Genomic DNA, 26780 nt, shown 5'->3' with positions numbered 1-26780 from the left:
TGTCAGTGAGAATCAGGCCACCACACAGACCACACATACCAATTTGTTTCTGTTCATGAGGCTTATCCCTTTGTCTTCTGGATGTTTCCCCCCTCCCCTCCCCCTGCCCCCCCCACCAACAGGATCTGCCCAACTTCTGATTCATCTACCATTCCCTACTTGAAGGTCCTCTTTCTCATAAACCTGATGCTCCAGCTCTGTGTTCCTTCCAGCCTTCGCTAGTCGAACATTAGGCAAATAGGATAGAAGACACTCCCCTAACACTCCCCCAGCTTTTTTTTTTTTTAATGTCCCTAGTCAATTCCTAAAAGTTTCTTTTTTTTCCTTCTCATCATTCTCAATCATACTTTTAGGGGAAAGAAGTTATGGTCTTTCATGAACTGAGTTAGGCTTAAGTAGGAAAAGTAAAAATTCAGTTTCACTGAAGCCCAAACTAACCTGGGCTAGAAACTGCAAACTAGAATCAGCAATGGTGGTATAAAGACTGATTCAGCGGCTACTGGACTAATGTTTTAGTTTTTGATTTTGTTTTTGTTTTGTTTTCTTTAATGTTTCTAGTCCAAAGCTAGGTGTGGAGCGGCCAAATACTAGATGGCATGCTGATTCTAACCATGGCTAAATTTGCTCATACGCTGTGCACCAGACAAAAGCTTGAATACCTGTGCTGTATGCTTGTTCCAATTGCTGCTTGTGTGAGCATTTTTTGTGCCTTGTAACAGAAAATACATCTGTAAATTCCAAAAATGGTCATCTTAAAATTACCATTTTTAATGCATCACTGAAACCTTTCCAAAAGTGAGCCTAGCAGCGAAAGGCATCCAGCTGACTTTTTGATTCCAGAATTGTTGATTTTTTCCCCCTCCCATGAAAATTTTCATGACAAAATGAATCATATGGAGAGTCAGGGAATAAAAAGTCAAAAGAAGGTTCTAGAAGCTTTTTTTTTTTTTTTTTTAACATGTTGCTTCTGAACTCTATTCTGCTCTCACTCCCCGGCCCTGTTTGGTTTGTTATTGCTGCCCTTCTCTTCTTTCTGTATCTGTGCCTTTTTTCACAGTAGTCCTTGGCTCTGCACGGAATAAATGATACCCTCAAATCTAATTGGATGTGCTTTCGCCTTTGCATGTAAGTACAGTAGTAAGAAAACTTTGAGATCTTTCTGACTTTTTAAAATTAGAGAAACAAATGGGATAGGTGGATTTTTTCTTTTCCTTTTTTGGAGGGAGGTATAGGGAGGTAATGGTTAGAGTAGCTTTTGCTTACAAAAAAAAACCCCCAACTAAATAGAATAACCACATTTGTACCTTTTCCACAAGAAATAATAAGTTCAGCTTTTTCTTGATACCAATATGGAAGTCAGAAATTATTGTTCGTAGCCTGTTCTACCCAGCATTGTGGACATCACTGAATATTAGAGGGTCCTTGGTTCTGACTATGTAAATAAAGCTAGAATAAGAAACTATCACCTTCCATTGGAGAAAATCAAGAGAAAAATATTTTTTATGCTAAGCTGCTTTTATGACTGCTTAATTTTTTGATGATCTTGGTTTAATGGTCTTTCCCTCATGCTAACTGCTGGCAGTGAACACACCTTTTTTTTTGTTTGTGTTTTTGTTTTTTTTGCCAGACAGATCTAGCTGGTCTCACCCCATATCTTTTGTTCAACCAAAATGGCCATTGCTTCTGGAGTTTAGATACTCATAACAGTTGTATGGGCAGTAAAATGTAACAGAAAAGCATTTTGGGAACTTCCTAGCAGTTAGAGACTATGTTCTCCCAACCTAGGTTCCTTCATAACTGGTCAAAGTTTTGTCCAGAAAGGGCATCTCAACCAGGGGAACATTTAACCACTGAGCACAGGTTCCTTATTATCTTCTTTCTCTGCTTTGGAATCTCACCAGCAGTAACACTTAGTCTTCATACCTTGTGCACCTCAAACAAATGGACTGGGTTTCTTCACTTTCTTGACATATCCATTAGTGTGTCACATATAGACTGTTGAATCTGGGTTTCAGCTGTTATCAACCCATGTCATACTGTCTCTGTGTGGTCCTTCCAAACCGTCCTTTCAGATCCCTTTGCTTTGCCATTTGCAAGTGTCTGAAATCGTCAAGTCTCAGCTTCCAGAAATCTTGGTTCCATTAACAGGATACATATGTGAGGACTCTTTAGTGGAAATTATGACCTACAAAGTCGAGATTGTATGTAGGTATGAAGGGAATTTTTTAAATAAATTGAAAAGCTGTGAACAGCATTAGAACATTGTCTATTCTTAATTTTAAAATATGCTGATATGCCTTAAACTATAGTTGTAGAACATTGTCATTTTGCTGTTTGAAAATAACCAATGTGTTTCTAAAGAAGTGTTGTGTAATCTACTTTCAGTGTTAATGCAGAATTGTCATATATGTAAGCTGCATGTTAGACACTCGTCTTTTTAAAACCTAAAATAATTGTATCAATATGAAGTATATCATTTTTTCAAGTAAGAAAGTAGTAGTCACTTAGCAAACATGCTCAGTAATTTGGTGTCTGTTAAGGTAGGAGAGTGGTGGACAGGTAACCTATGCATATATCACTAGTGCCAAGTGGGGGAAAATATATTTTTACCCAAACAATGTGTGCTCTTTTGTGAGTTCTTTTTAGCCAGTGTTTGGTATGCATATGTACACATGGTTATTATGTTGGATAAAAGAAGTAGGGATGAAAGAGTTTCATGCTTTCCTGCCTCGTCTGGTGGATTTCAAATGCTGCCATCTGCACAGCTCCCGCTTCTCCGAGATAACTTGCTATGTGGTATCCTGTATTTCCCATATGTCTCTGCTACCCCTTCTCCCCCATCGCCAGCCTCTTCTGTCCTGATGAGTGTCCCTGGCACCCCACCACCTCCAGGCCCAGCAGCGGTCTCCTCTTCTCCCTGGCCTCTGGTGCCAGCGCTGCTGGGCTGCTCACCCCCAGCTGAGCTCCAGGAAATTGTCCCTGTAACTGACACACTGCTGTTCTTCCACAGTTGTAGAAAAGCCCCCCCCCTTTTTTTTTTAAGACTTTAAGAACCAAATTTGAATCTGAATCTTTCTTTTTTCTCTTCTGTAGCTTCTTCTTTATGTAACCATCCTGTTGACAAGCCCTACTCTCTCCTAATGGACATAGAGCATTAGAAGAGCAGGAGCTGTCTGTTCACACGTGTTGGGGAAGAGTTACCTCATTTCCACCATCGCCTCCTAATCTTTTAAAGTCTGGGTCAAATATTGCATTGTTGTTTGTATTTGTCAATGTCTGTTTACAAACCACTGCCCATAGTGGTTACTAAGGTGACTCATCACTACCCAAAACAATGATCCTTAATAGTACTTAAGAGGAAATTGAGTGAAAAAAGAACTTGGGCCAAGACCCAAGATAGCCATGTGTTGGGATCCTCTTGCTTAGCTGTCATATTCTTGAAGCTGCTGATCTGAGAACTCACGGACTGAAGACAATACCCTAGTCTGAGGTGGTCACCACCTCCAGGGTCCACAAACCTGATCTCATGTTAACTCCAGACCTCTCTGTCCCATGAGCAACATTCTGAACAGCCCCATCAAGATCCTCAGCCATCAATCAGGTCATAAGATCCGGGCAACATTCTCCTTCCTTTTGTTAGTTGTATGGGTTATTTTTGGAGTTGGGTTTTTTGGTTTGGTTTGGTTTGGTTGCTTTTTTTTCTTTTTAACATTTGATATTGCATGAACAGAGATGGCTACAGTTTTTTTATTCGGAGTGTTCTATTGATGCAATGTTTTTATTTTTCAGCTGACCATCTGCCTCTTGAGAGAGAGAAGTGGGCATCCTTCCTTTAAATTCAGGAATCACTGTTTTATTTAACTCTTTTTTTCTGTTACCTGCATCCCTTATACGAGTTGTTTTGGGTTTGGGATTCTGTTTTGGGAAAAAAAAAATTCCAGTTAGCCAGTTGTTTTATGTATTGGTTATTCAAACTTAGTTTCGTATCAAAATTATGCCAATTTTAAGCTCAAGGGGAAATTTAAGTGAAGTTTAAGCCATAGACTTCAGTTCAAGAATCTGTCATCTCAGATAACAACCAAAAAATTCCTCTGCTGTCACTGGGGTTGTGGCCCGACAAGTCTTAATAATGTTTAAAATGTGCCAGTGTTGGGCAGAGGACTTTTCTGCCTTTGGGACTCAATTTATACTTAAAGGTACCTTAAAATAACTTTCTAGCCCATCCCTGCCTTTTTATGTACTGTGGAGCTCTGCTTTACCTTGTTTCCAGAGTTTTTTGTGTCCCAGACCATGGGAACAAACCCCACAAATTATGAAGCTGTCCCAGAAAATCGCTTTACTACAATGGTTCTGATCTACATTGTCTTCTCAGTTACCCAGGTGGCTTTCTCTACCACGTCTGTGGGAAAAAATTGCTAGAATTCACTTACAGTACATCCAACATACAAACACACACTTCTGCCAGTTGAGGCTGTGGTAGCTAATGCTGACCCAATTGTGAGGGACTACAGGGATGCAAGGCCTAGATTACTTTATTAGTAGTCACCTGTTAGGGGCAGTTTTCCTAATCAAGGGACAACTTTCACATTCATTTCTGTTTTAGAGCATGAACATGCATTTTACGTTACCTTATAATTTCATTACTTGTCTATCTAGTCTTTGCTTATTTCCATCACTTTTCAGCCCCATATTAGGAGAACCATGAAAATACTGTTGGTGGTACAGGTTGCACTTGCGACTGTTCTGTATGTAAGAACAGTAACACATGCTTCTGTGGCAAAGTGAAATGAAACAACGGTCCCTACCTCTTGAGTCATTTGAATCATTTGCTTCTTGGAAAGAGGTTATTTAGAGCAATTGGATGAGCACCCTGGCGAGAGGCTTTCTTAGAAAGATACTGTAATTAAATGCAATAAAGTCAGACTCCTGAGCCATTAAATGAAAATGCCAAGAGCCATTCCCTCCATATTACATTATAATCTATAAACATGTGAATCTGTAGTGATGTCACCAGTGGTTTGGGGGTGGAAGGGTAGGTACCAACTCATTAACTGTTATATCAATTTTGTAAGTTAAATACAAACACCCTATTGTATGAAACCACTGTAAGCACTAAGAACATTAATTGGATTTATTTTTAATAATTTAAATATGAACTTAACCGTATCATTCATTTTAAAAACAAATTCTGCATCTGGTTGTAAAGACTTTTTTTTGAACAATATTTAAAAATCAAACCAGGCAATATATATTTTTAAATAGTCTATTGTTGCTATTCCCTTTTTTCTCCCATTTTGGCCAGGTTAGAGGAAGCATGGGGGAAGACGTTATTATAAGTAGGTTGGCCTCTTTTCAGTGACCTAGGGAAAGCTGACTAGACATCACTGGTCTATTCCTCTCCGTTGATTTGGAGTTTTACTTCAGGTGGTTCCTTTTTTCAAGTGTTGATAAAAGTGATAGGTTCTCAAGTTCTCCTGGCTGATCAGTGAAGAGATATGAAACCATCCCAGGGCTGATTACTTGCTTATCCCAAGCTGGATTGTGGAAAAGAACTGAACCATCTGAATGGATTTCCATTGGTAATGGGATGTTTATTTTTCATTCGGTCCTTTAAAAAGTATTACTTGATTTCAGATACAGACTGCCTTCTTGCTGGCTACAAGTGTAGTCTAGGTGGTCTACTTGAGATTGGCACATGTATGAAGGACAGATCTGAATCAGTATCTGCTGAGCGGGGGCAGAAAAAATGAGCTCATCTTCCCAGTATGCTTGGCTGAACTTTTCCTCCCATCAACTGTATCTACCAAATGAAACTTCCTTCTTAGTTATTGATGGGCTTTTGCCTATTGGCCCAGCCTATTAGTAAATAGTTCTGAATATCTGAAAAACTTAAGTACGGAACTTTCACTGTATTTAAATGCTGTTTCTATACAAAACCTTTTGCTTTGCAGATGACTGTCCTCTTTCCACCCTGGAGACAGACAGTGTGGATCCCTTTGAAGATCCTTACATTTGAGTTCTTAAGACCATGGCATTTAGTCCTTGTGACTGGTATCATCTGGCTTTCAGATCAGTCCCTAGCAAGTAGCTGAGACCCCCTTGGCTAGTGAAGGGATTTAATGTGCTGATTTTAAAAGACTAATTGTGAGTCTAGATATCCACTCACCTCCCTTTCCCACCTTCCTAACCTGATAGGTAGCTGTACATAAATGAGATCTTTTGGTCGTCGGTGGAACAGTGTGTGAAGCACAACGAAGATCTAACATCTGCCTCAACTCAATTACTTGCTGTGCTGAGTTGAACAGCATTTTGGTCCATGTAGAAACTTTCAAAATTATAGCACCTAGATCAGAGGAGACAGAGGCTATTATAATGAGGTTGATCCCTGTCCCACGTTAAAAAGAAAATGTGTATGGGGTAGTGCAGAATAACATTGTTCAGAGAGTTCAGTTTAACCTTGAGTTCTCTGCACAGCGCTTTTAGAACTGACGGTGCCATTCTAGCACTGCTGCCCTTTATTCACGTCCATTCTTCCACCTTCCCCACCCTGCCTCTCTCCCTTTCCAAACACTTTATTCTCTGTACTGCACCAGGCCTACATTAGATGCTGGGGATGTAGCCAAGAACTATGAATTGCACTTGTCTCTGTGTATCTCATGAACACAGCAAATTTTTGGAGCAAAAGAAAAGGTAAGCCCTTTTAAAGCTAAATTGCTTAAAGACATTGTATTCTGAAAGCAAAAGCCCTCTCCCCTACCTTGCCCAAATTGCTTTTCAGAGATTGCTTAAGGTTGCCCTTCAGTCTGGAGTGTCCTCTTTTCTAACAAAATAAGCTGTTTCTGAGAAATGAGAAACCAGTTCACTGGGCCTGTACTTTTCTACTACCCTACTGTTGTGTAACACATTAAGACCAACAATTCTGGCATCTGATAGGCTATGAAGATTATACTCTCTAGTCAAGACAATGGGAGAGGTTTTCCCCACCCCGGTTCATCTTTAACTCAGAAGCTCTCAGAAACTAAAAATGAGTTGTGAGCTCTGCCCAGATTTCTCTGGTAAGGTATTCTTGGTTACCTCTTATTACACTTTTTCAGTAATAAAGGGCTTGCATCATAGAAATCACTAAACTCATGGTGGGTGAGGGCTTTAATTCCTTGATGTGATGTATGCCATATAATCCTGTACTTCATCTTGTCTTCATGAATTTGGTCAACTCAACTCAAGCCTTGCTGACTCAAATCCAGCCAGGTTTGGGGAGTTGGCCATTTTCAACTATTCTCAATCACATTTCTAGGTTAATTTGCAAGATTAGACAACTCACAAAAGTTGAGATTAGTTTTGTAAAACTGGTTTTTGTTTCTGGTAGGAGACCTATCTCCTCACAATCTGCTCCATTCCATGGCATATCTTGTTCATTTTCCCTCAGTCCCAGATACAGGTCTCCTGTGCCTTAAATGAGGTGAATTTATAAATGCAAATGATGTTAATGTTTAACAATGAGACAAGTGTTCAACTGCTCACTCTCCTACAGTAAGCCTAAGTAACTCAATTGCTCCCACATATTTAAGATGTTTTATTTTCCTCAAGGCACCATCTAGTGGTCAAGGCTCAAAACATTATTTAATAACAGGCATAGGAGATATTCTCCTAACAATTTAAAGGCATATTTCAAGAATTTTGGAGGTTTCATAAGTAACAATCACATTAGATAAAGCTTTGTGTTATCAAATAAAAGGGTAAACGTTTCAGTTGGAAATTGAGCCTTATTGAAACTTCTTAGCTATGTGGTATTAATTTTCTCTCCACTTGCTAATGCAAACCATGGGTATGATTTTCCAGGATGGTTGTGTCCATTTGGCACAGGATCTCCCCTTTCCGGTTGAAAATGTACAAACTACCTTTAGGATGAAGAGAAGCTCCTCACACGTTGGCCAAGCATCAGCAGTCACAATATTAAGTGAAAGGCCAGTGTTGCTCTGGGCAGTAATGCTCAACCATGACAGACTTTATTTCAAGAACTCCAGAGTAAACTAGGAAGCTTGAAAATCCAGGTATGTAGAGTACAGAGGACATATATATGTTATTTCTAACACAAGAAAAGAAATACTACTTGGGGGACAGACATCAACGTCTTAATTTCCCCCAACAGTAGAAATGTTAAAGCTCAGTCTCATCAGCTCAACTGAGTAAAGAGCTATGCTCTAGCTTCTTCAAGCCAAAGGCAGTGTCAGCAACACTTCTGGCAAATTGGTTTTACCTTTTTATTGGCATTTGGGAGCACTCCTGGTTCCCAGCCTTTTCCCTCCCCTACACTAATCTATCATCTGTAGAAAAAACATTCAATTCTCTGCAGGTAACTTTATACCAATCTTGCAAATTGAATGAAAGATATTTAGCTTCCCCACTATAGTTTGATCTTCAAGAGGTAGAGCATTCATTCCTTTTTCTGTTAAATGGAAGATTGGAGAATAACTTATACTCATCAAGTTCATTCCCTTGCCTTTGGGAGGCTTCATGGAATGATAGGTTTTCTAACCACCAAGAGACACCAATTACTGATAAAGCTCAAGCTTCCAAATATTGAAAGAAAGTAATTTGTGGTGTGATGCCAAGATTTAAGACCAGTAACTTGGGAAAGACTGAGCAGGAACATATTCAACGAAAAGTTCTATGCTGTTCAAGAATATTGTGCTTTTCCTGTTTCAATCTATGAGTTCAGTGTCCTCAGAGCCAAGAACCCATGGTAGCTCGGGTCTCTGAACAGTGAACTGAAAGGGTGCTCAGGAAGGTCTGGGCCCCTAAGTACCATCATTTAATTGGTATGGGTTAAATAAGCTTTCAGGCACATGAGCTGGCAGTCCAATCACTCAGTTTCCCATAAAAACAGTATCATATTCTGCGGCACCTGGGTGGCTCAGGTCATGATCTAACTTTGTGAGTTGGAGCCTCACGTTGGGCTCTGGGCTGACAGCTAGAGCCTGGGGCCTGCTTTGGATTCTGTGTCTCCCTCTCTCTGCTCCTCCACTGCTTGCTAGCTCTCCCAAAAAATTTTTTTTAGAAAACACGTTTTTTTAAAAACAATACCAGGTTCCAAACTGATTTATCATCAGTTTTTGGTAGGATTAGAAAACCTCCAAGTCAACTAATTAAAATCTTACTGCCCTCTTATATTCAATCTGCAGTGGCTGGACTAGAAATATTCCGATGTTAGACTCAATGTCATCCCTAGCTTGAACATCTGTTAAATGGACGTGGGAGGGTTAAGTGCCATTTATAACCAAAATGATGAACATGTGTAGTTGTAACTTTCTTAGAGCTCCCACAATGCAGAATTAACAGACCAGATGAAAATTAGGGTTTAAAATGTGTAGCTACACAGCCAGTCTCTTACTATTTCACCCGTAAACAGTTTTTTTTAAACTTTGCTCCCTTCATCCGTACTTACACGGAAGTTAGAGATTCAAAAAACTCTAACGGTGACCTAAGAATAATCTTGCTCTGCTAAAACCATCTGGAACAAAACCATTGGGCTAAAAATGATGTCATCTAGACATGGGTCTAATCTGCTTTCACAAACCATTCCATCAAATGAAAATGTACTATCTGGAGGGTGAGAAAAAAAGAAAAACTCTTTATGTCGAAACCTACATTCCTCAGTCACATTTAAGTCTCCTTTTCCTCGTGTTTTATTTTCTGTGAGCATATATTTGGGATTTTTATCATTTCTGTAGTTGAAATAGCAGTGTCTAAGTAATCAGAAACTTGAACCTCTTCACAAGCAGAAAAAAAGTTAAAGATACAAAGGTTTAGGACAACTTTTATTGCTACCAGAGGCTTTAATCATCACCATATGGTTCTGACTGCAATACCTTCTTCAGACTGCACAGGGAGCTGAGGATCCAGAAGTCATCAAGAGAAATACAGGGAGGGCGAATAACTTTCATCAAGAAAATCCTAATAGTTTAACATAAATCCAGGGTACTGAATTCAGTTATTATGTGTTACCCAAATCATAGAGCTGTCCCAACATCTAGACAGTCTCTCCTACTGATTATAAATGAATGAAAACTGATCAGTCCCCGCCCCCCAAAAAACTTAGTTGTTACATGTTTCTTTGGTGAGCACCTGGATACATTAATTTTATCACAGATTCTTTTGAACAAAGGTCAAAAATGCTTTCAATAAATCTAAGCATATCCTAATTACATGCCACTTTTAAGCTTCAGTTAAGAGAAAAATAAAAACGATAGTTTTTCTCCAAACTCCAGGAATTGAAATGAGAAACACAAAAATCAATGTGGTAATGTCAGTCCTTTTTCTATTACCACTTCTCATTCATATGGGGCAATTTTAAAGTACCCTTTTTGGAATAATTTGAAATCATGGATCAAACATGGCTGTCACAATGAAATAATTTACTTAGTCAATTGCTAAAAAATAATTTTGAGGGTTTCCTAATCTGTGGAAGTCAGGCTACAGATCAACATGCATAAAGTTCATTAAGTATTCAATAAGCAAGCAAAATGAGGAAAATTAAGTCAGGATGCTGGTGACAGGGTGTTTTGGAACTTAGAACATTGAATATGAATTTCTGACACGAGGTCTCCATTACATTTTAGCAGAGAAAAGGATGGAACTGACAAAGACTACAAAAATTTAACTTTAAAAAAATTGATCTTTTTTGAATCTTCTAATTTTTTTTGGTCTTTAAAATGCTTAAATAATGTTGATTATAATTTGCCACACAAGTAAACTGGGTTTTTTTCTGGCTCACTTCAAATCGGCCTGATAAGGTATATACCTTTATAGAACCTCCATGTTCCTATTCCCAGAGTAGTCTACCTTAGTTTGCACTTGAAGGTAACACTTGAAGCTACATGACAGAAACTGGCTGCAAAGGTGGACAAGGAGAAGCATGTCCCTCTTGCCTTGACAGATCACTGCCACATACAGAACCCACATTTTCTGAAGCATTATCTTCATTATAGAGCCGTTTGATTCCATCATAGAAGTCATCCACTTCCATTTCCTCTACTTTGCGTTTAGCAGAGGTATGCTTGCACCCACTGGCAGCTGGGAGATGATGGTAGAAGGCTGCTGCACCTCTTACTGGCACTTCTGGTTTGCTGTTGTCCTTGGAGAAATCTAAATCTGGGCCTGGGACAGAGGAGGAATGTAATCTGAACACTCCTTTGTCACAGGTCACCAGGGTGTGCTTGAGGGGACGGTAGACATAAACGGAATTCAGAGGCAGGGAAGACTGCAGAGAAGAAAGGTGGCGTGCCACAAGCTCCCGACAGTGGATCAGCTGGGAGCTAGCCATCTGGGCCAGGAAGGAAAAAAACCAAGGTTGATCATTTAATATGCTGACAACTTTTCCTTACTGTGCCCTCTGTCCTCAGCTTTCTCTCTTCCCACATCTTCTATCTGAAATCCAGCAATACCTCCAGTCCACCCATCATCTTCTTAGGAATTATCCCCAAATCTGTACTTCTAATGGAAGTCTCTTTGGAACTTTAATTCTGTAACTGCACTTATATTCTGAACATCTTCATGGAAACAGAAACTACTCGCTTTTGTCCACTGTATATATCCAATGTCTACTCTTGCTCAGTGTATTCCTACTGTCTATAGGGCCCTTCACTCCACTCTCTTTGCCACTACTAAACGCTTCATGAAGACCAAGGAACAGATAAACACAAAATTCGTTAAAAATTTAAGGAAAAAACCAGAAGCACAAAAAATTTTAAGGGATGGGGAAGATCATCTGGCTAAGAATTTAGAACAATGTAAGTATTTTGTTTTTAAAATAGCAAATGAGAACTTTTGGCATTTTTGTAGGAATTAGCAGGCTTGACAACATTAAGAAGAAATGTTCTTAATTTGGGGTTTGACTAATTCCTTCTCATCCTTCAGGATAGTCCAGGTATCCTTTCTCAAGCTACCCTGGACTCCTCCTTGCCACCACACACCCAAATTCCAGGGTCATCTATATCTATTTCAACCAGTCATCATACTCATACCATGTCATATTAAAAAAAATTTATCTTTTCCATTTTAGACTATAAGCCCTCAAAAGGCAGGCACCGTATCATATTTATTTTTATTCCCCAAGTTTCTTTTCTAGCACAGTGACTATACATAGGAGGCTTTCAAGGAGTCCAATTAGTCTCTCTGTCCTACTTTCCCTATAATTATAGTTTTAGTTAAAACAGTCTTCCTCTGGGCAACATAACATGTCTTCCCCTATTCAAATGTTTTAGGGGTACCCCAATGCCTACCAGAAATAAGCTAACCTCTTTAGTTTCGTATAAAGGCTCTCTACAATCTGACCCCAACCCTCTTTCTCAGCCTTATTTCCTGACTTATCCCAATTTGTGCTCTCCATTTGTGCCAAATCGGCCTGCTTTCTTTATTCTGTGTAAATCTTGTCCTTTCTTACTTTATCCTTGCTCATCCTGTTTCCACCTGTTAAAATTGGATTACCAATTCCTTCCAACCTGGCTAGCTGCTACCACCTCCAGGAAGCCTATTTAAAGTATTAACTTTCAGGGTCACTTTCTAGTCTTGTGTATTTTACAGGCATTTTCAGACATTTCTTTACCACATCTTATTTATACACAGCATGACTATGTGAAATACCACGAGAAAATAAAATAACATGATCTGCAACAACAACAAACATATTTGGTCACAAGACTATTTTTATCTCTAAGAATATTCATTACTTGTTACCCAGGAAAGTATCAGTGGAAAGAAGAGTGGAAAGCAGGTGTTATCACAGTAGAAATGTTAAAATGCCTAAAACTGCCAGAAATAATATACAAAAATGACCATTTTTAATATTTACCATTTTGTTCACTAAAATTTTTCTTAGTTTAAAAGACACTAGATAACACCTTAAGGGCAAAACACTATTAACTAGTCTTAGAATTTCTTTTCTTCCCTTAAAGATAGTCCCCAACTATTAAGCTTACAACTGTAGGCTAGGGCTTATCATGTCTCTGGGATGCAGAACAAGCTGAGTCCTGCTAAGAACAGTGGAACAAAAAACACAGAAGAGGGACAGGGCTTTAAAAGTTCTTTAAAGAGAGAGGGACCCTAGCCAATACTTTAAGAAGCCCACAAAAAAGGAGGTAACAGAAATGAAAGAAATTGGGAAGTGAAAAAAGGGCTACAGTATAAAATAAAACTGTTCTTTAGCAAATGATTAATACTCAGAGGCCTACAGAAGTAAAAGGATCACAAATATTCTAATGCCTTGGTCATGCGGCATAATACCATAGCAGAATCCTAAAAAGTAGAGTTCATATAGGTGGTACTGGTTTGAAAAAAGACATGTATTTCAAGTAAATGGAAGGAAGACTATGCCACTGAAATCTTTCCATTAAAATCTATTACTTTTTTCACAGAGAAAGTTATACAGTTAACTCTTGAACAACATGGGGCGGTTAGGGGCATCAACCCCCATAGTAAAAAATCTGCATCTAACTTTCAACTCCCCCAAAACTTTATTAACAGCCTACTGTTGACCAGTAGCCTTACCAATAACACAGTCAATTAACACACATTTTGTATTATACACTTACAATAACAATAGAGAAAAGAAAATGTTAAGGAAGTCATAAGTAAAACATTTACAAGAGCATACTGTAAAAAAAAATCCATTCATAACTGGACCCATGCAGTTCAAACCCATGTTGTTCAAGAGTCAACTGTAGTTTAGAAAATGACAGGGCTAGAAAGGCATTATTCAAATGCCATCTATATGAATTCTATTTCCATGCAACTAAATTGTTTTTCCAAAATAACATCAAAAGAAATTCCTTCTAATCTAATCTACTACCTGAATTTGTTCTAAGTAAACCAATCGAGTATGACCCTTGTTGAGATCCAATGGAGGAAACAATCACATAAACTGGAATTACACAACTTCAGACACCAGACAAGTTCTCTAATGAAACTGTTAAAGTGTTTTAAAGTGAAATCATTCTAATTGTAGGATATTAAAGGGGCATTTATTGTTATTTTTCATGACTATGTTACCAAATTTCATATATGGTAACTATTTTTAAGTATCCCTTGCTAGGGAAACAAACACAACTGGAATGTAGCTCACCAAGGAAGGTGGGGCAAAGAGCACTGAAAGTTTACAGGGCAGACATCCAGAGAGATTACTGATGGAAAGAGGGTACAGAATACCATCCCATAAATGATAGGTTCTGATGGACCCATATTTGGTGGATAGCATATAGAACTGAAAATACCTGCTGCAGCGGTCTGACCTTAGGCACCTTTAAGAAGAACTGGGAGACCCTGGTGGGGAAGGCCTGCTTCTTTAACTCTCTACTCTAAAAAAAATTTTTTTTAATGTTTGCTTATTTTTGAGAGAGAGAGAGAGAAAAAAAGAGAGAGAGGGAGACACAGGATCTGAAGCAGGTTCCAGGGCCTGAGCTGTCAGCACAGAGCCTGACATCAGGCTTGAACCTATGAAACACGAAATCACGACCTGAGCCAAAGCTGGACATTCAACCAACTGAGCCACCCAGGCACCCTGTAACTCCCAACTCTATCTAGTTTTACACTACACCACAGCAGAGAACATCTACTGTGACTACTGCTTGGCTAGGTACAAGGGAGACCACCACACTCATTCAGCAGAGCCAACATCGTGAGATTCTCAAGGTGGGCCACATCAGTCAGAAAGAGAAGGATGTGAGTACAGCTATAGAAGTAGAACAATGAAAAAAGAGGTAAGAGAAAGAGGTTTAGTCATCTCAAAATGGTGATCAACAGGTAGCACAGGAGCTAAGAGGCAGGGGTGGTCACCTAGGAGTGAAGCGTGCCTTTCAAACCAGGGAAACTGTGTGAACTCCAGATGGAACAAAGGCAGTGACAGTGGTCCCCTCACAGCATGAGGTATCTATGATGGAAATCGCCAGTCCTATCAAACAGGGAGACTGGGAAACATGTCAGAAGTAATTCTGGCATGAGTTCACCAATACACCACAAAAATTTCCTATCCTAGAACCAAGAATCCAGGAGAAATATTTATGATAGGGCCTTATCACACATCTAATTACAAAGATATTAGACCTGGTATTCCTACCTAAACACAAGTGAACTTAAAAGACAGCACTGAACCTTAAAGAATCCAGAGCCACCAGGTTTAGGCCAGGTATGTAGGTTATTAGTACCAGTTGGTTTTAGAGAACTGTTAAGACCAAGGATCAACATCTCAAATGCTATGACATTGTTCTTATCTTCTCCATTAGAATTTGAATACCACATGGGGCAGAGACTTTTTTTTTTTTTTTTTAAACACAACCACTGTATTCCTAATGCCTGGATCACAGATTTTCCAGTAAAAGTTTGTGGAATATATAACTATATATGTATAGGAGAATTAAACACTGGTTTTCAAATTGTGTCAAAACCACATGCAGAGGGAAGCGGTCATGTTAAGACTTTGTATCCAATAGGTCTCTGACCCTACTTCACATTCTGGGGACTGTGTGGGTACAAGATTTTGCTTTAGAACTGGAAGGATGGATTCCAGTTCTAAAAGAAATTCTGAAAACCACTAAACTAAATCTTTAAGGTTTGGTCCTTTACTAAGTAGTCCTATGGGTCTCTGAGAAAGTCCCAAGTTCCCTGAACTGCAGATTTAAAATAAGGAGTTGAATGAAATGATTTCTAAGCAGATTCCTTCAAATTTCAAATCTATAATACTGTTTCAATAAAAAAGAAACAAGTTTCAGTAAACATTTTCTTAACACAAAACACCAGAAGACTTATGAAAGAGAATAAGCATATTCTCCAGTGTTTTTCCGAAACAAACTTTCAAAGCTACAGAATACCCATGCTATTTATTACCATTCTTATTATTTAAGCTTCAAAGTCCATCTTTTCTTTGTGACAGTAACACTTCATATAGCAACACTCTCTGTACTAGCTTTGGAAACTGGCACAGAGATCAAGTCAGAGCATTTAAAGATGTCATTCGTCCCAATTTTTAAAAAAATGAAAAATGAAATGTAGTAGTTTTCTATTAATGTCCCACACTCCACTTTCATAGTCTGATGTAAATGATTAACATTCAACTTCACTTACCAACACAGCAGATAAGCAAAGTAAATTTCCTGGGCCACACTATTCTCTTCTATGGTGGTTTGTGATAGTTTCTAAAAGTTTTCACGAAATAGCAACTATCTCCTAGAATCTACTTTCACTATAGCATGCATTTCATTGGAAAGAAATACTTTTCAATTATAACAATCTAAGATGTGCTATTAAAAGAACATCTTGGGGTGCCTGGGTGGCTCAACCAGTTAAGCGTCTGACTTCAGCTCAGGTTATGATCTTGCAGTCCATGGTTCAAGCCCCACATTGGGCTCTGTGCTGACAGCTCAGAGCCTGGGGCCTGTTTCCGATTCTGTGTCTCCCTCTCTCTCTGCCCCTTCCCTGCTCAAGCTCTGTCTCTCTCAAAAATAAACATTTAAAAAAAAAATTAAAGAAAAAAAAAAGAACCTCTCTCTCCTATAAAGGAGAAACAGCCTGTTTTAGAACTAACATCATATGCCTTTCTATCCCACGGATATAGAACAAGCTGAGCCATGCTAAAAACTGGAAAAAAAGCACACAGAAGAGAAATGGGCCTCTAGCTAATAAACTGCATTCATCATCAACGTTTTATGAAAAGACCCTGAATACTTCTCTGCACACAGACTATGGCCTAAAATTTTCAGAACTAAGAGGTAGCACTGAGTATTTCTATATCTGCTTTTACAGTTCATATTTGAGATCAATTATAAACATCTTACAACACACCAAATTCAAGTATTATTCTTTTTTTTACTCAATAACTAGTTTTTTATTATAAAATATAATTACTTTAGCTCAGAATTTAACAGACTTTTCTCTAAATAAAACCCAATAAAATATATCAGAATAACTACTACCAAATAAGAATAAATAAGGGCATATAAAGGGAAAATAAATTCATAAGTCTTTTATGGACTCAGTTGGCAGAGGAATATGGTTTGCAAATCTAAACTTTACATTCTATTTGGTGACATGAATAGAACCAGTTAGATAATTCAGAGGTTGCTAACATAAAGCACCATTACTGACTATCCATTTGAAAATTTTCTCCATTAAAACTCTTACATTTTATATAGATAGCTGACAAAAAAATTAACTGGCCTGTAAAATTTTATACTAATTTGTGGATAGAAATGATGGATTAATCTTAGGCAATAATAGGAAGAGCCAGAACAAAAACCTCTTTCAGAAAGTTAGTTTCTACTTGCTAAAGTCTAGCACAAATACTTCACTTTCTAGCCAATAACCAATTATTTGCTGGTCTAAAAAGCAACTTCTTGCCATTTGTTTTTGATTTATCTTTTATAAAATAAGCAAAGTATAGAAGTACTATGATGAAACCTACAAATGTAGCTAGGCATACATTTCATATAAAACTAAAGAACATTATAGAGAATCTTATTAATTTGTCAAGATTCTTAAAATTTTTAAGTAACCTAGAAGCGCTGAAAAGAAGCAAAAAAAAAAAAAAAACTATCTAAACTTCACAAGAGAAAAAAGTTCTCCTAGTCCATAAGTTTAAAGCGTGTATTACTTTCCTTGTCTCCTCTTAAAAGCAGTTTGCCATTATAAGACTAGAAATGTCTCTTAGTTTTATAATCATCTAGCAACTCTACGTATCCCAATTGGAGATGAACTTAAGATGAACACTTAATTTGACTGACACCTACCTGTGCTTTCTGAAGCAGTTCAATTGTAAGAGGAAGCCAATCAGGAATGAGTTTCTCCATTTCCAAACTAACCATGGCCAGAGCAAGCATGGATCCTTTGAATTGCAGAAGTTGGTTGCAGGCCATACAGTGAAGGAGTTGCTTGGTAAGGACTGCCAAATGTTGAGATGGGCTCAGTTTGGGCAAACTGAAAAGTAACTGAGGCCTAGCTGACACTGCAATGGCGTGGAACTGAAAAAAATCACAGGAACATCATACTAGTTTTACTTAAAAGTTTTAGGTAAATTATACACAGAAACTGATGTAACCTCAGGTATTACTCAATTTCTTTAAGTCTGTAATTTTAGCTTCATTTAATTTGACACATATGCTAATTTCTCTTTTTCCCTTGGTTAACTGTAGTCATTTTTCTTTTCCTAAAAATCACAACCAAAAAAATGAGTGGGCCATCTACTTTCTAAGTTACTAAAATAATACTACATATTCAAATAAAAATCTGCAAGAATCAGGTATATTTACAATGTGAAGAAAATCCAATGGTGTAGCTGTGTGAAGATCCCAATTCAACTTATCCAGAATAATTCTCTCCATCCTGAGAATTTCAGATGAAGAGCATCCACAGAAACTGTCTCTTGCCAACACCTTCAGTACTGGAATTCTCTATTCAAGGCAAAGGAACAGGGCAGGGTGAAGAGAAGAGAAAAAATAATTTTCAATTTTAGTTCAGGTAAATAGAAAGCAAGCTAATAAATGGAGAGAAATTTTCAAGAAAGAGACATAACCAAGCTTTAAAGGAAAATATTTACCTCATCCTCCTCAACAGTCTTGGCAGCTAGGAAAAAACAGCTGATTGCAATACAACTCAAGTATTTTGGGTGGGCCTAAAATTTTGAAGAGGGGGGAAAAAAGCAACGTCAGTGATTTTTCAAAAAGTTGTAAGAATTAAAAAAAACCAACTAGATAGATATGCAGGTGAGACAGTATGCACAATATTCTAAGGAATAATTAATCTGATTCCTACCCACTGTTTTCTAAGACCAGGACCAACTTTTACCTTCACAACCCTAGCCATATTATATTCTATGAAAATACTATACTACACTGCTAAAAATTCAACCAATGCTAGTTAACCAAAGTTAAATTTCTATCCAGCAAAGAAGAATTTAATTTTAGAAGGTAATTTTTTATTTAATAAATAAAATTCCAAAACTTAACAATCTCTTTGTACATGTGGGGTTTTTTTAAACCTAATTTTACTCTTTACCTGTCATGTCAGTTAATATTAACATACTACATGTTAGGAAAATTGAAGAGAAAGAAGATAAGAAAAAGACTATAAACATATTTCAAATGCTTTTAAAAAGTATAGGTTAGCAGATGATTAGAAATTTTCTAATTAAGTGTCCACAAAAACAAGTGTGTGTGTATGTATGTATACACACATACACACACACAAGTTCCATATGAATGAAAGGTTCCTAAATACATAACAGAATCAATTAGTAGAGGCAAAAACTTTCTAAGGGGTTTAATACACATAGGAGGAATTGAATTTGCCAGTTTCGCTGATCTATGATAAGATAGGTCTACTTTTTAATCTTTTTGGTAGAGTGACAGTTTGCCAAACCCATAATCCAAATCTAGATTTAAATAACCAGAACAATTAAGTCCAATTATACTGAATGACACAGAAGTTATGTAACACAAAGAAAACCTGTTTTGACATTTATTTTATACTTAAAAATTACATTCCTGTGAAATTGGAGAAACCTTCAGATGACCTGATGCAGCCCTGATTAATTTATTTAATAAACATACCAGTGACCACTGCCTTAGTGTTAAGTGGCATACTGTCTAGAACCTTCTAGTCTTCTGCCTACATGAAAAACAGCTGGTTCAATATTTTAGGTAATTATTAATATTAATCATAACACTAGGATTTAGAAAGCACTTCCAAAAATAGTCATGTCTGTCTCAGAAGTTAAGGGACATCACACCTGTATTAACAGAAGTTAAGGGACATCACACCTGTATTAAAGGAAGTGAAGGCAGATCTTGTAGCTAACACCATTTTCCAGGCTCCCTTATTTTCCCAAGTATAGAACTGATCAAATCCTTGAGGTAATCAGATTTCACTACAAAGAGCCCAACAGTTAAGCAAGTTTGGGTTAGGTAATGCAACCCCTAAATCAAAGGCACCAATAAATTTTATAATAAAAAGAATCCCAATAGCAAGTGCTTTTTTTTTTTTTTAAACAGTAGTCAGTTCTCACTCCTAGATGTACATCAGAATCATGTTTCTTTAAATACAAACATCCATATACCACCAACTAGAGACTCACACCAATGAGAGACTCAGATTCAGAAGCTGAGTAGGGTTCAGGGGCCATACTTGTTTAAAAATTTTAAGTTTATTTAATCTCTACACCCAAAGTAGGGCTCAAACCCATGACCCCAAGATCAAGAGCTGCATGCTCTTCTGACTGAGCCAGCCAAGTGCCCCATCAGGGTCCATACTTTTCAAGAGCTACAAAGCATTTTCTTCTGCACAGTGAGGATTGAGGCTCCATTCATTGCTGCAGCCTTGTATGGTCTGCTTTTATTTAAAATATGAATCTAAAATATGAATTTTAGATTAATTATTTCAACACAGATTAAGATAATCTTATGCTAATAACATGACAGGACCCATTAAATAATAAATATGAAAATAATGAGATTATACATGGCAACATTCTCTTAACTGATCCAGAAACTTCCCAAAGTTGTTTAAAATGTTCAATAATAAGGTAAGAATCTTTTCTGTGACAGAAGCTACAATAAGGTTATTAATAATTTGTGAAAAACGTAAAAACCAAAAAAGGACACTATCTTTCTCTGTGTAAGGGAGGTTAGCTATTTTAAGGGGACTGGGAGGGAGGACTTCATACAGAGATAAAAGTAGACACCTCAGATTACCTAGATTTCAGGCAATTAGTATTATAACTAAAAATTATTTATGTCTCTTAAGAGCACAAGTGTGAAACATAAAAAGGTAACTGAGTGGCCATCCAAATTCTTCCCCTCCATGATTCTGGCTTCTGTTTTTGATAATAGCAAAGAGTATAGCATCCTTGGCACTGAATCCGTAGTTCTCCCAGCTTATGTATTCCTAGGCATACAAATGACAAGTGATTTACTCTTCTACTTTTTCATGCCTTGCCATTAAATAAATGCTGGATTTCTGATTTAAATCCACTGAGGGCCTTACTAGGACAGATTTCATATGATATAACCAATGATATATTACACCAACAGGGACAATATAAAACTTCTTCATGTATTTTTGTATGCTGTCATTCAACAAAAATATACCAAACTTATTTATGTTGTTCATCTTGTTTACACCAAATGTATGCCTCCAGAAGGTATTTTTATGTTTTTGAAACACTACAAAATATGGATAAAGTAAAAGGTGTGCAATAGGCTTATATTTTTCTAGTCTAGTTCACTGTCCACATCTAGTATACCAATGTGTTAAGAGATGGCATTCTGCTGATGATTTCCGGTTTGTATTTAAAATCAGGAAATCAAAAATTTCACAGGTTAAGTTGTTGAATACTTGTAGCAAAAAGAAAATTACAGAATACAATTAGAAATACTTCCCAAAATTTAAAGCAATGGCAAAAAAAATCATGTCTTAACAAGCACATATACTATGTTCTAGGAAGGTTTTCCATTTTCACTTTCTAGAATATTTACTAATTGCCCTTGGTTTAGCATATAAACCCTCAAACGAGAGGCTATGTTTAAGTGTATCCTAAAATATTTACCTTTACAGTAGCTAAAAACCTGTCCAAAAGACTGCTAGCCAAAGCAAATGTTTCTGGGTAAAGGTTGAATTGGTACTTGAGTTTGGCCAGCCACTGAATCACTTCATCTCTCTGCGATGGAGAAACATTCTATAAGGAAACAATTAAGAGAGAGAGAGAGAGAGAGAGAGAGAGAGAGAGAGAGAGAGAGAGAGAGAGAAATAAAGAACAAGTGAAGTTCCAAGTTACCATCAAGAATGAATTCTCTCATAAAAGATTAGCAAATGCAATGGAATACATTTAGATGTTAAAAAATGTTGTTAAGTTTACTTAAACTCTAGTAAGCTTGAGATGAACAAAGATAAAATGTTATGTACTGGTCATAGCATTTATTATCAATATCCAACATTCTCTTATTCTTTATTAAATAATCTTCATTATGTCATTTCACCAAATACCTATACTTTAAATTAAGGTGTTCAGGGAATATAACACTTTAAAAGTTTAGGTATCACTATTATCAACTGATAGTAATTCTGGAATTAAGTTTTCCAATTCTAAAGAATAAGAAAATATAGTGAATTTCTTTCTAAGGCAGCAAATAGCCATAAAACTATCTTAGAAAATAAAAATGGAGTATGGTAGTAGAATAACAGTCCATTAAGAACAAAACTAAAGTCAACAGGAATAAATGAAAGATACTAGACACAACAAATAAATTACAAATTTAAAGATCACAGAAAACGAGAAATTTACCTGAATTAATTTACCAGTGGAGATATTACAATACAAACATGTAACATTACTGCTTCCTATATTATTTTAAACTGCTTCATAGGCTTAATTTTTAGATGGCATACTAAAGTAATTATAATTTAGATAACTTTACCCTTGAGTTTTGCAGGCCCCATAAAACCTAATAATCATCTACTTATAATAAATGAAACAGTTCTGTAAGTACTACTTCTACCAGGTAAACACAACCAAGTAGAGAAATGACTATGATCAGTGAAAAAAAAGTGAGAGTTCCAGACATGCAGTCTTTATAATCATAACCATTTTAGATGGAAACCTTTTAAAATACATTATTTATCTAATTCCTTAAGAAGTAGAGAGGTCATAGCTTAAACCATTTTCCTCATAACTCTAAGTCAATTTTATGAAATTCTTTTATCACAGAGAAATACATTAAGAGCTATTAAAGCATGGAGGGCTACGTATCTTAACAACGTTACCTCCTCCAACAGATATTTAAGTTGGAATTTCTTCTCTCCCTCCTCTTGGCTTTTTTGTGTTATGAGAAATCCATGACTTGGTGCTTATTATGATCTCTGCCATTGTACTGTCTATCTAATTTCTCATTTTTTCCAACTCCTCTGTCACTTTTCACTTTGGCACAACATAGTAAAGTGTTTCTTGGTGTTGATCAAACCAATTAATCGTACTTATATCATTTTTACATCTCACTCTAAACCCAGTTTTAACTGGTATTTTAGAAGGTTAACTGCCATATCCACCTTGTGGTCAATTTCTTTGTCAATAAAGGATAACCCTAGAATCTTACACAAGAAATACAAGAAAATGAGATAAAAATGGATTACAACCTCTTACATTAACACCTCACCACCAAACTGGTATTAAGACTACTAATCTGAAAACACCTGACAATCAAAACATTTAATTTGGTTCATATTAAAAACATTTAGTGCCTATCATATGACAGGTATACAATGATGAATTAAAAAACTTCCTGTTTAAACTTCAAAACTTAAAAGTTTTATGGTGAGGCAAACACAAGAAAACGTCAATCAAATATGATTAGTGTAAAACAGAGGTATGCACAAGGTGCTGAGGGAACATACTGGAAGGGCACTTGGTCCTGTGTGGAAGTAGGATGAAAGCTTCTTACAGGAGACAACAACGCATGTGTATCTTAAAAGTTAAAGTGAGGAAAGAATGTGATCATTTTAAAGTCACCGAAAAGAGCTGGTTTTTTAAGCCTGTGAACTTTCCTTTGAAGCACAGGAATGATGTTAACCTGGAGGAAATAACCTATTGTTAAGCTCTTCTGACTTACAAATAAAATCAAGGTGGGTGAAAAAGACTGCTAGAAACAAATACTCTGAGAATCAGTGGTATAATTCTACTCATCAAAAAGAAACATTAAGGCAATTCATGAAACTGAAGCTACTCTGGGTGCACAGAGTAGCAAGGGAATTTATGTCCTGCACAGACTATTGTCTAACATGACAGAGGAAACTAGAGTTAGGCTGTTAGAACTAGCAGCTGAAGTCTCTCACAAAAAGTCTCAAAAAGGTGGCAAAACTTTATCGTTGGGAGCTATAGCTTCTTGAGAAAGGTGAGAGGAATCAGACACAAACTGACAGCTAGGCCCGGAGTCAAAGAGCTCTTAGCATACTCATTGGTTTATAATACATCATTTTCCACGGCCCTCAGGTGCTACTTTAAGATCTAGTTCTGGACTAGGGGCTCTGGGGGAGCCAAATGAAGGCAGTCCCAATACTTGAGGTGAAAAGACTTAAGCATTCAAGAGAAATTAAATTCCTACCAAGATGAACTTTTATTTAAAATGCCAAAACAGGGGCGCCTGTGGCTCAGTCAGTTAAGCCTCCGACTTTGGCTCAGGTCAGATCTCACGTTTGTGGGTTCGAGCCCCGCGTCGGGCTCTGTGCTGACAGCTAGCTCAGAGCCTGGAGCCTGCTTCCGGTTCTGTGTCTCCTTCTCTCTCTGCCCCTCCCCCTCTCATGCTCTGTCTCTGTCTGTATCAAAAATAAATAAAACATTAAAAAAAATTTTAAATGCCAAAACAAATAGAAAAGTAACGTTAAGCAAGCCATCCAAACAAATCAATGACATGGAAATACTTTCATGCAAGGGGAATCAGATGGTAACAGAATCTGATGGAATTGGGAGGCCTTAGGGAGGTGAAAGAACAATGATCTAGAGTAGCAATGAAAGAACAGAGACACCATTAATTCCACCTTCAGCACAGACATCTATACAATAGGGATAGAGGAGAAAAAGATCCCTAAATAACAAATTACATTACATAATGTGTGAATTTGGTATTTTTGACATTAAACAAATTAACACAAACATAATTGTAAGAAGTGCCACAAAAGATGGACATAATGTGCTATAAGAGTATATAATATAGGGAAATGGTTATATAGATTTCTGTATCATAGCTATAAAACTAAATGATACAACTTACATAAAATACAAACACAGAATGCAACAGGTACTTCAATACTAGTTTTGTTCTTTCCACTTCTAAAAATACCTGATGCTCTGATGCCAGAAAAAATTTACAAAATATTACATATAATTTTTAAACCAATTATAATACAACTAGTTATAAAAAGAGATCATAACAGTATCTTTAGACTTTACATCTTATTTTAAATTTGGGAACAGGGCCAAGAAAGCATTCCTGCATGGCTAGTATTATCATCACTGCTCAAAATTAATAAAAATAACAACAACAAAATACCCCACAAAAGGTTAACAGGTTAAGACTCACTCTTAGGAAACTCATATTAACATCACTTTTTCAAATCGATTCAATCATGTACTTACAAAACAATAATATTATTAGGATAGCTTTATGAAAATTAAGTTCTGTGTCTAAGTAAATCCCTTCAGAAGAAAGGACAGAGGAAGAAAGGAAAGCAGAATGACCTGCCCACCCTAGATAGTACTTCTTGATCAGGGATCAGTTTTCTTTTCCATGAATTCTTCAAATAGGGATAAGAGAGTTCAGTAACTTGGTTAACAACCAATCCTCAAGAGAATTTATAATGCATTGATTCAACCTGGCAAAACATGTGGCTTTATATTTCACATGCTACTATTCTGATCATAAAAATGTAAATCCTCCCCAGCTTTAAACTCTAAAATGCTCACCATTAGCTAAAAGATTAAGTACAACCCCCCAGGCATGGCATACAAATCCCTATGATCTACCTCTCCAGCCTGGCTCACCTTCCATCATTTCTGCCTTAAAATTCATATTGTAAGAATAGCACTATATATTTATAGTCCTTCCTGCTCCTGCCATGCTATTTTATTACATCTCTGCTCCTCTGTTCATACTGTTCCCTCTGGTTGGAACACACCCCTTCTCTTTTACCTGCCATATTATTTATCCTTGAAGAGCTATTCCAATGGTCACTCCTTACTAGTTTTCCCAGTAACTCTAGCACCATCTCTCACTGGGTTAAAGTGATTCATCTCCTACTCAGTTTGCCCACCAAAGAAAAACTGAACACTTCTGCAACAAGAAAACATCTAGAACCTTTACAATTTTTCATAATGTTCAGCATCCAATTAGAAAGTATTGGGTATGCTATATAATATAATGCTAAGCAGGCACGGTCAATGAGAGAAAGACCAATACTATATGATTTCACTCATATGTGGAGTTTAAGAAACAAATGAACAAAAGGGGAGAAAAAGAGAAACACACAAACCAAGAAATAGACTCGTGACTACAGAGAACAAGTTGATGGTTACCAGCGGGGAGAATGGTGAGAGGATAGGTGAAACAGGTGAGAGGGATTAAGAATACACTTAACCCGATGAGCACTAAGAAACTGAATTGTTAAATCACAGTATTATACACCGGAAATCTCATATTACACTGTATGTTAACTATACTGGGATTAAAATTAAAAACTTAAGAAAAATTAAGCAGGCATGATAAAAGGAGGAAGTGACCAAAAACCAAGAGAAAAAAGGGATACCAACCCAAAGACGTACATCTTTGAATTATCAGAAAAGGACTTAAGAGACACCAGGTGGCTTAGTTACTTGAACCTCCAACTGTTTCGGTTCAGGGTATGATCTTGTGTTTCGTGGGATTGAGTCCCACATTGGGCTCTGCAATGGCAGTGCAGATTCTCTCTCTTCCTCTCTCTGCCCCTCCCCTGCTCATGCGCTCACTCTCAAACATTAAAAAAAAAAAAAAGACAAAAAGGACATAATATACAAGAAAATAGAGGAAAAGTATTGAAAAAAGATGAAAAAATGAATAATGCCACTAGAAAAATGGTACCTATAAAAAAATCCAAAAGGAACTTCTAGAACTAAGACATACAGTAACTGAAATTAATAACCCCATATGTGGCAAATGAGACATGGTTGAAAAACTACACTTTGAGGACATCTTAATTTTAAATTATGTATATTAAAA

General features: G+C 37.0%; 2 protein-coding genes across 10 annotated transcripts in view; one reads left to right on the top strand and one right to left on the bottom strand.

Moving 5' to 3' along the window:
* Window positions 1-5193, top strand: part of SEPTIN11 (septin 11) — an 87673-nt gene extending 82480 nt beyond the window's left edge. Inside the window, exons 10-11 of one of the 7 annotated variants that reach the window (XM_029944558.1) lie at window positions 1061-1125; window positions 3790-5193. In XM_029944558.1, coding sequence (XP_029800418.1) covers window positions 1061-1082 — 22 coding nt within the window. In that variant the 3' untranslated portion in view covers window positions 1083-1125; window positions 3790-5193. The other 6 variants (XM_029944545.1, XM_029944550.1, XM_029944580.1 and 3 more) reach the window with 6 other exon arrangements.
* Window positions 5194-9799: 4606 nt separating this feature from the next.
* The window catches only part of CCNI (cyclin I), a 33960-nt gene continuing 16979 nt past the window's right edge, over window positions 9800-26780 (bottom strand). For 2 of the 3 annotated variants that reach the window (XM_029944588.1, XM_029944601.1), the window contains 5 exons: window positions 21587-21715; window positions 18581-18655; window positions 18294-18434; window positions 17775-18005; window positions 9800-11323 (listed from right to left, as the gene is read on the bottom strand). In XM_029944588.1, coding sequence (XP_029800448.1) covers window positions 10874-11323; window positions 17775-18005; window positions 18294-18434; window positions 18581-18655; window positions 21587-21715 — 1026 coding nt within the window. In that variant the 3' untranslated portion in view covers window positions 9800-10873. The remainder of the gene's footprint in view (window positions 11324-17774; window positions 18006-18293; window positions 18435-18580; window positions 18656-21586; window positions 21716-26780) is intronic. The other variant, XM_029944596.1, reaches the window with a different exon arrangement.

The sequence above is a fragment of the Suricata suricatta genome, chromosome 1 (genome assembly GCF_006229205.1).
Source record: "Suricata suricatta isolate VVHF042 chromosome 1, meerkat_22Aug2017_6uvM2_HiC, whole genome shotgun sequence".
NCBI lineage: Eukaryota > Metazoa > Chordata > Mammalia > Carnivora > Herpestidae > Suricata > Suricata suricatta.
The sequence above is the reverse complement of the archived record's forward strand: the minus strand, read 5'-3'. Positions and strand labels throughout refer to the sequence as shown.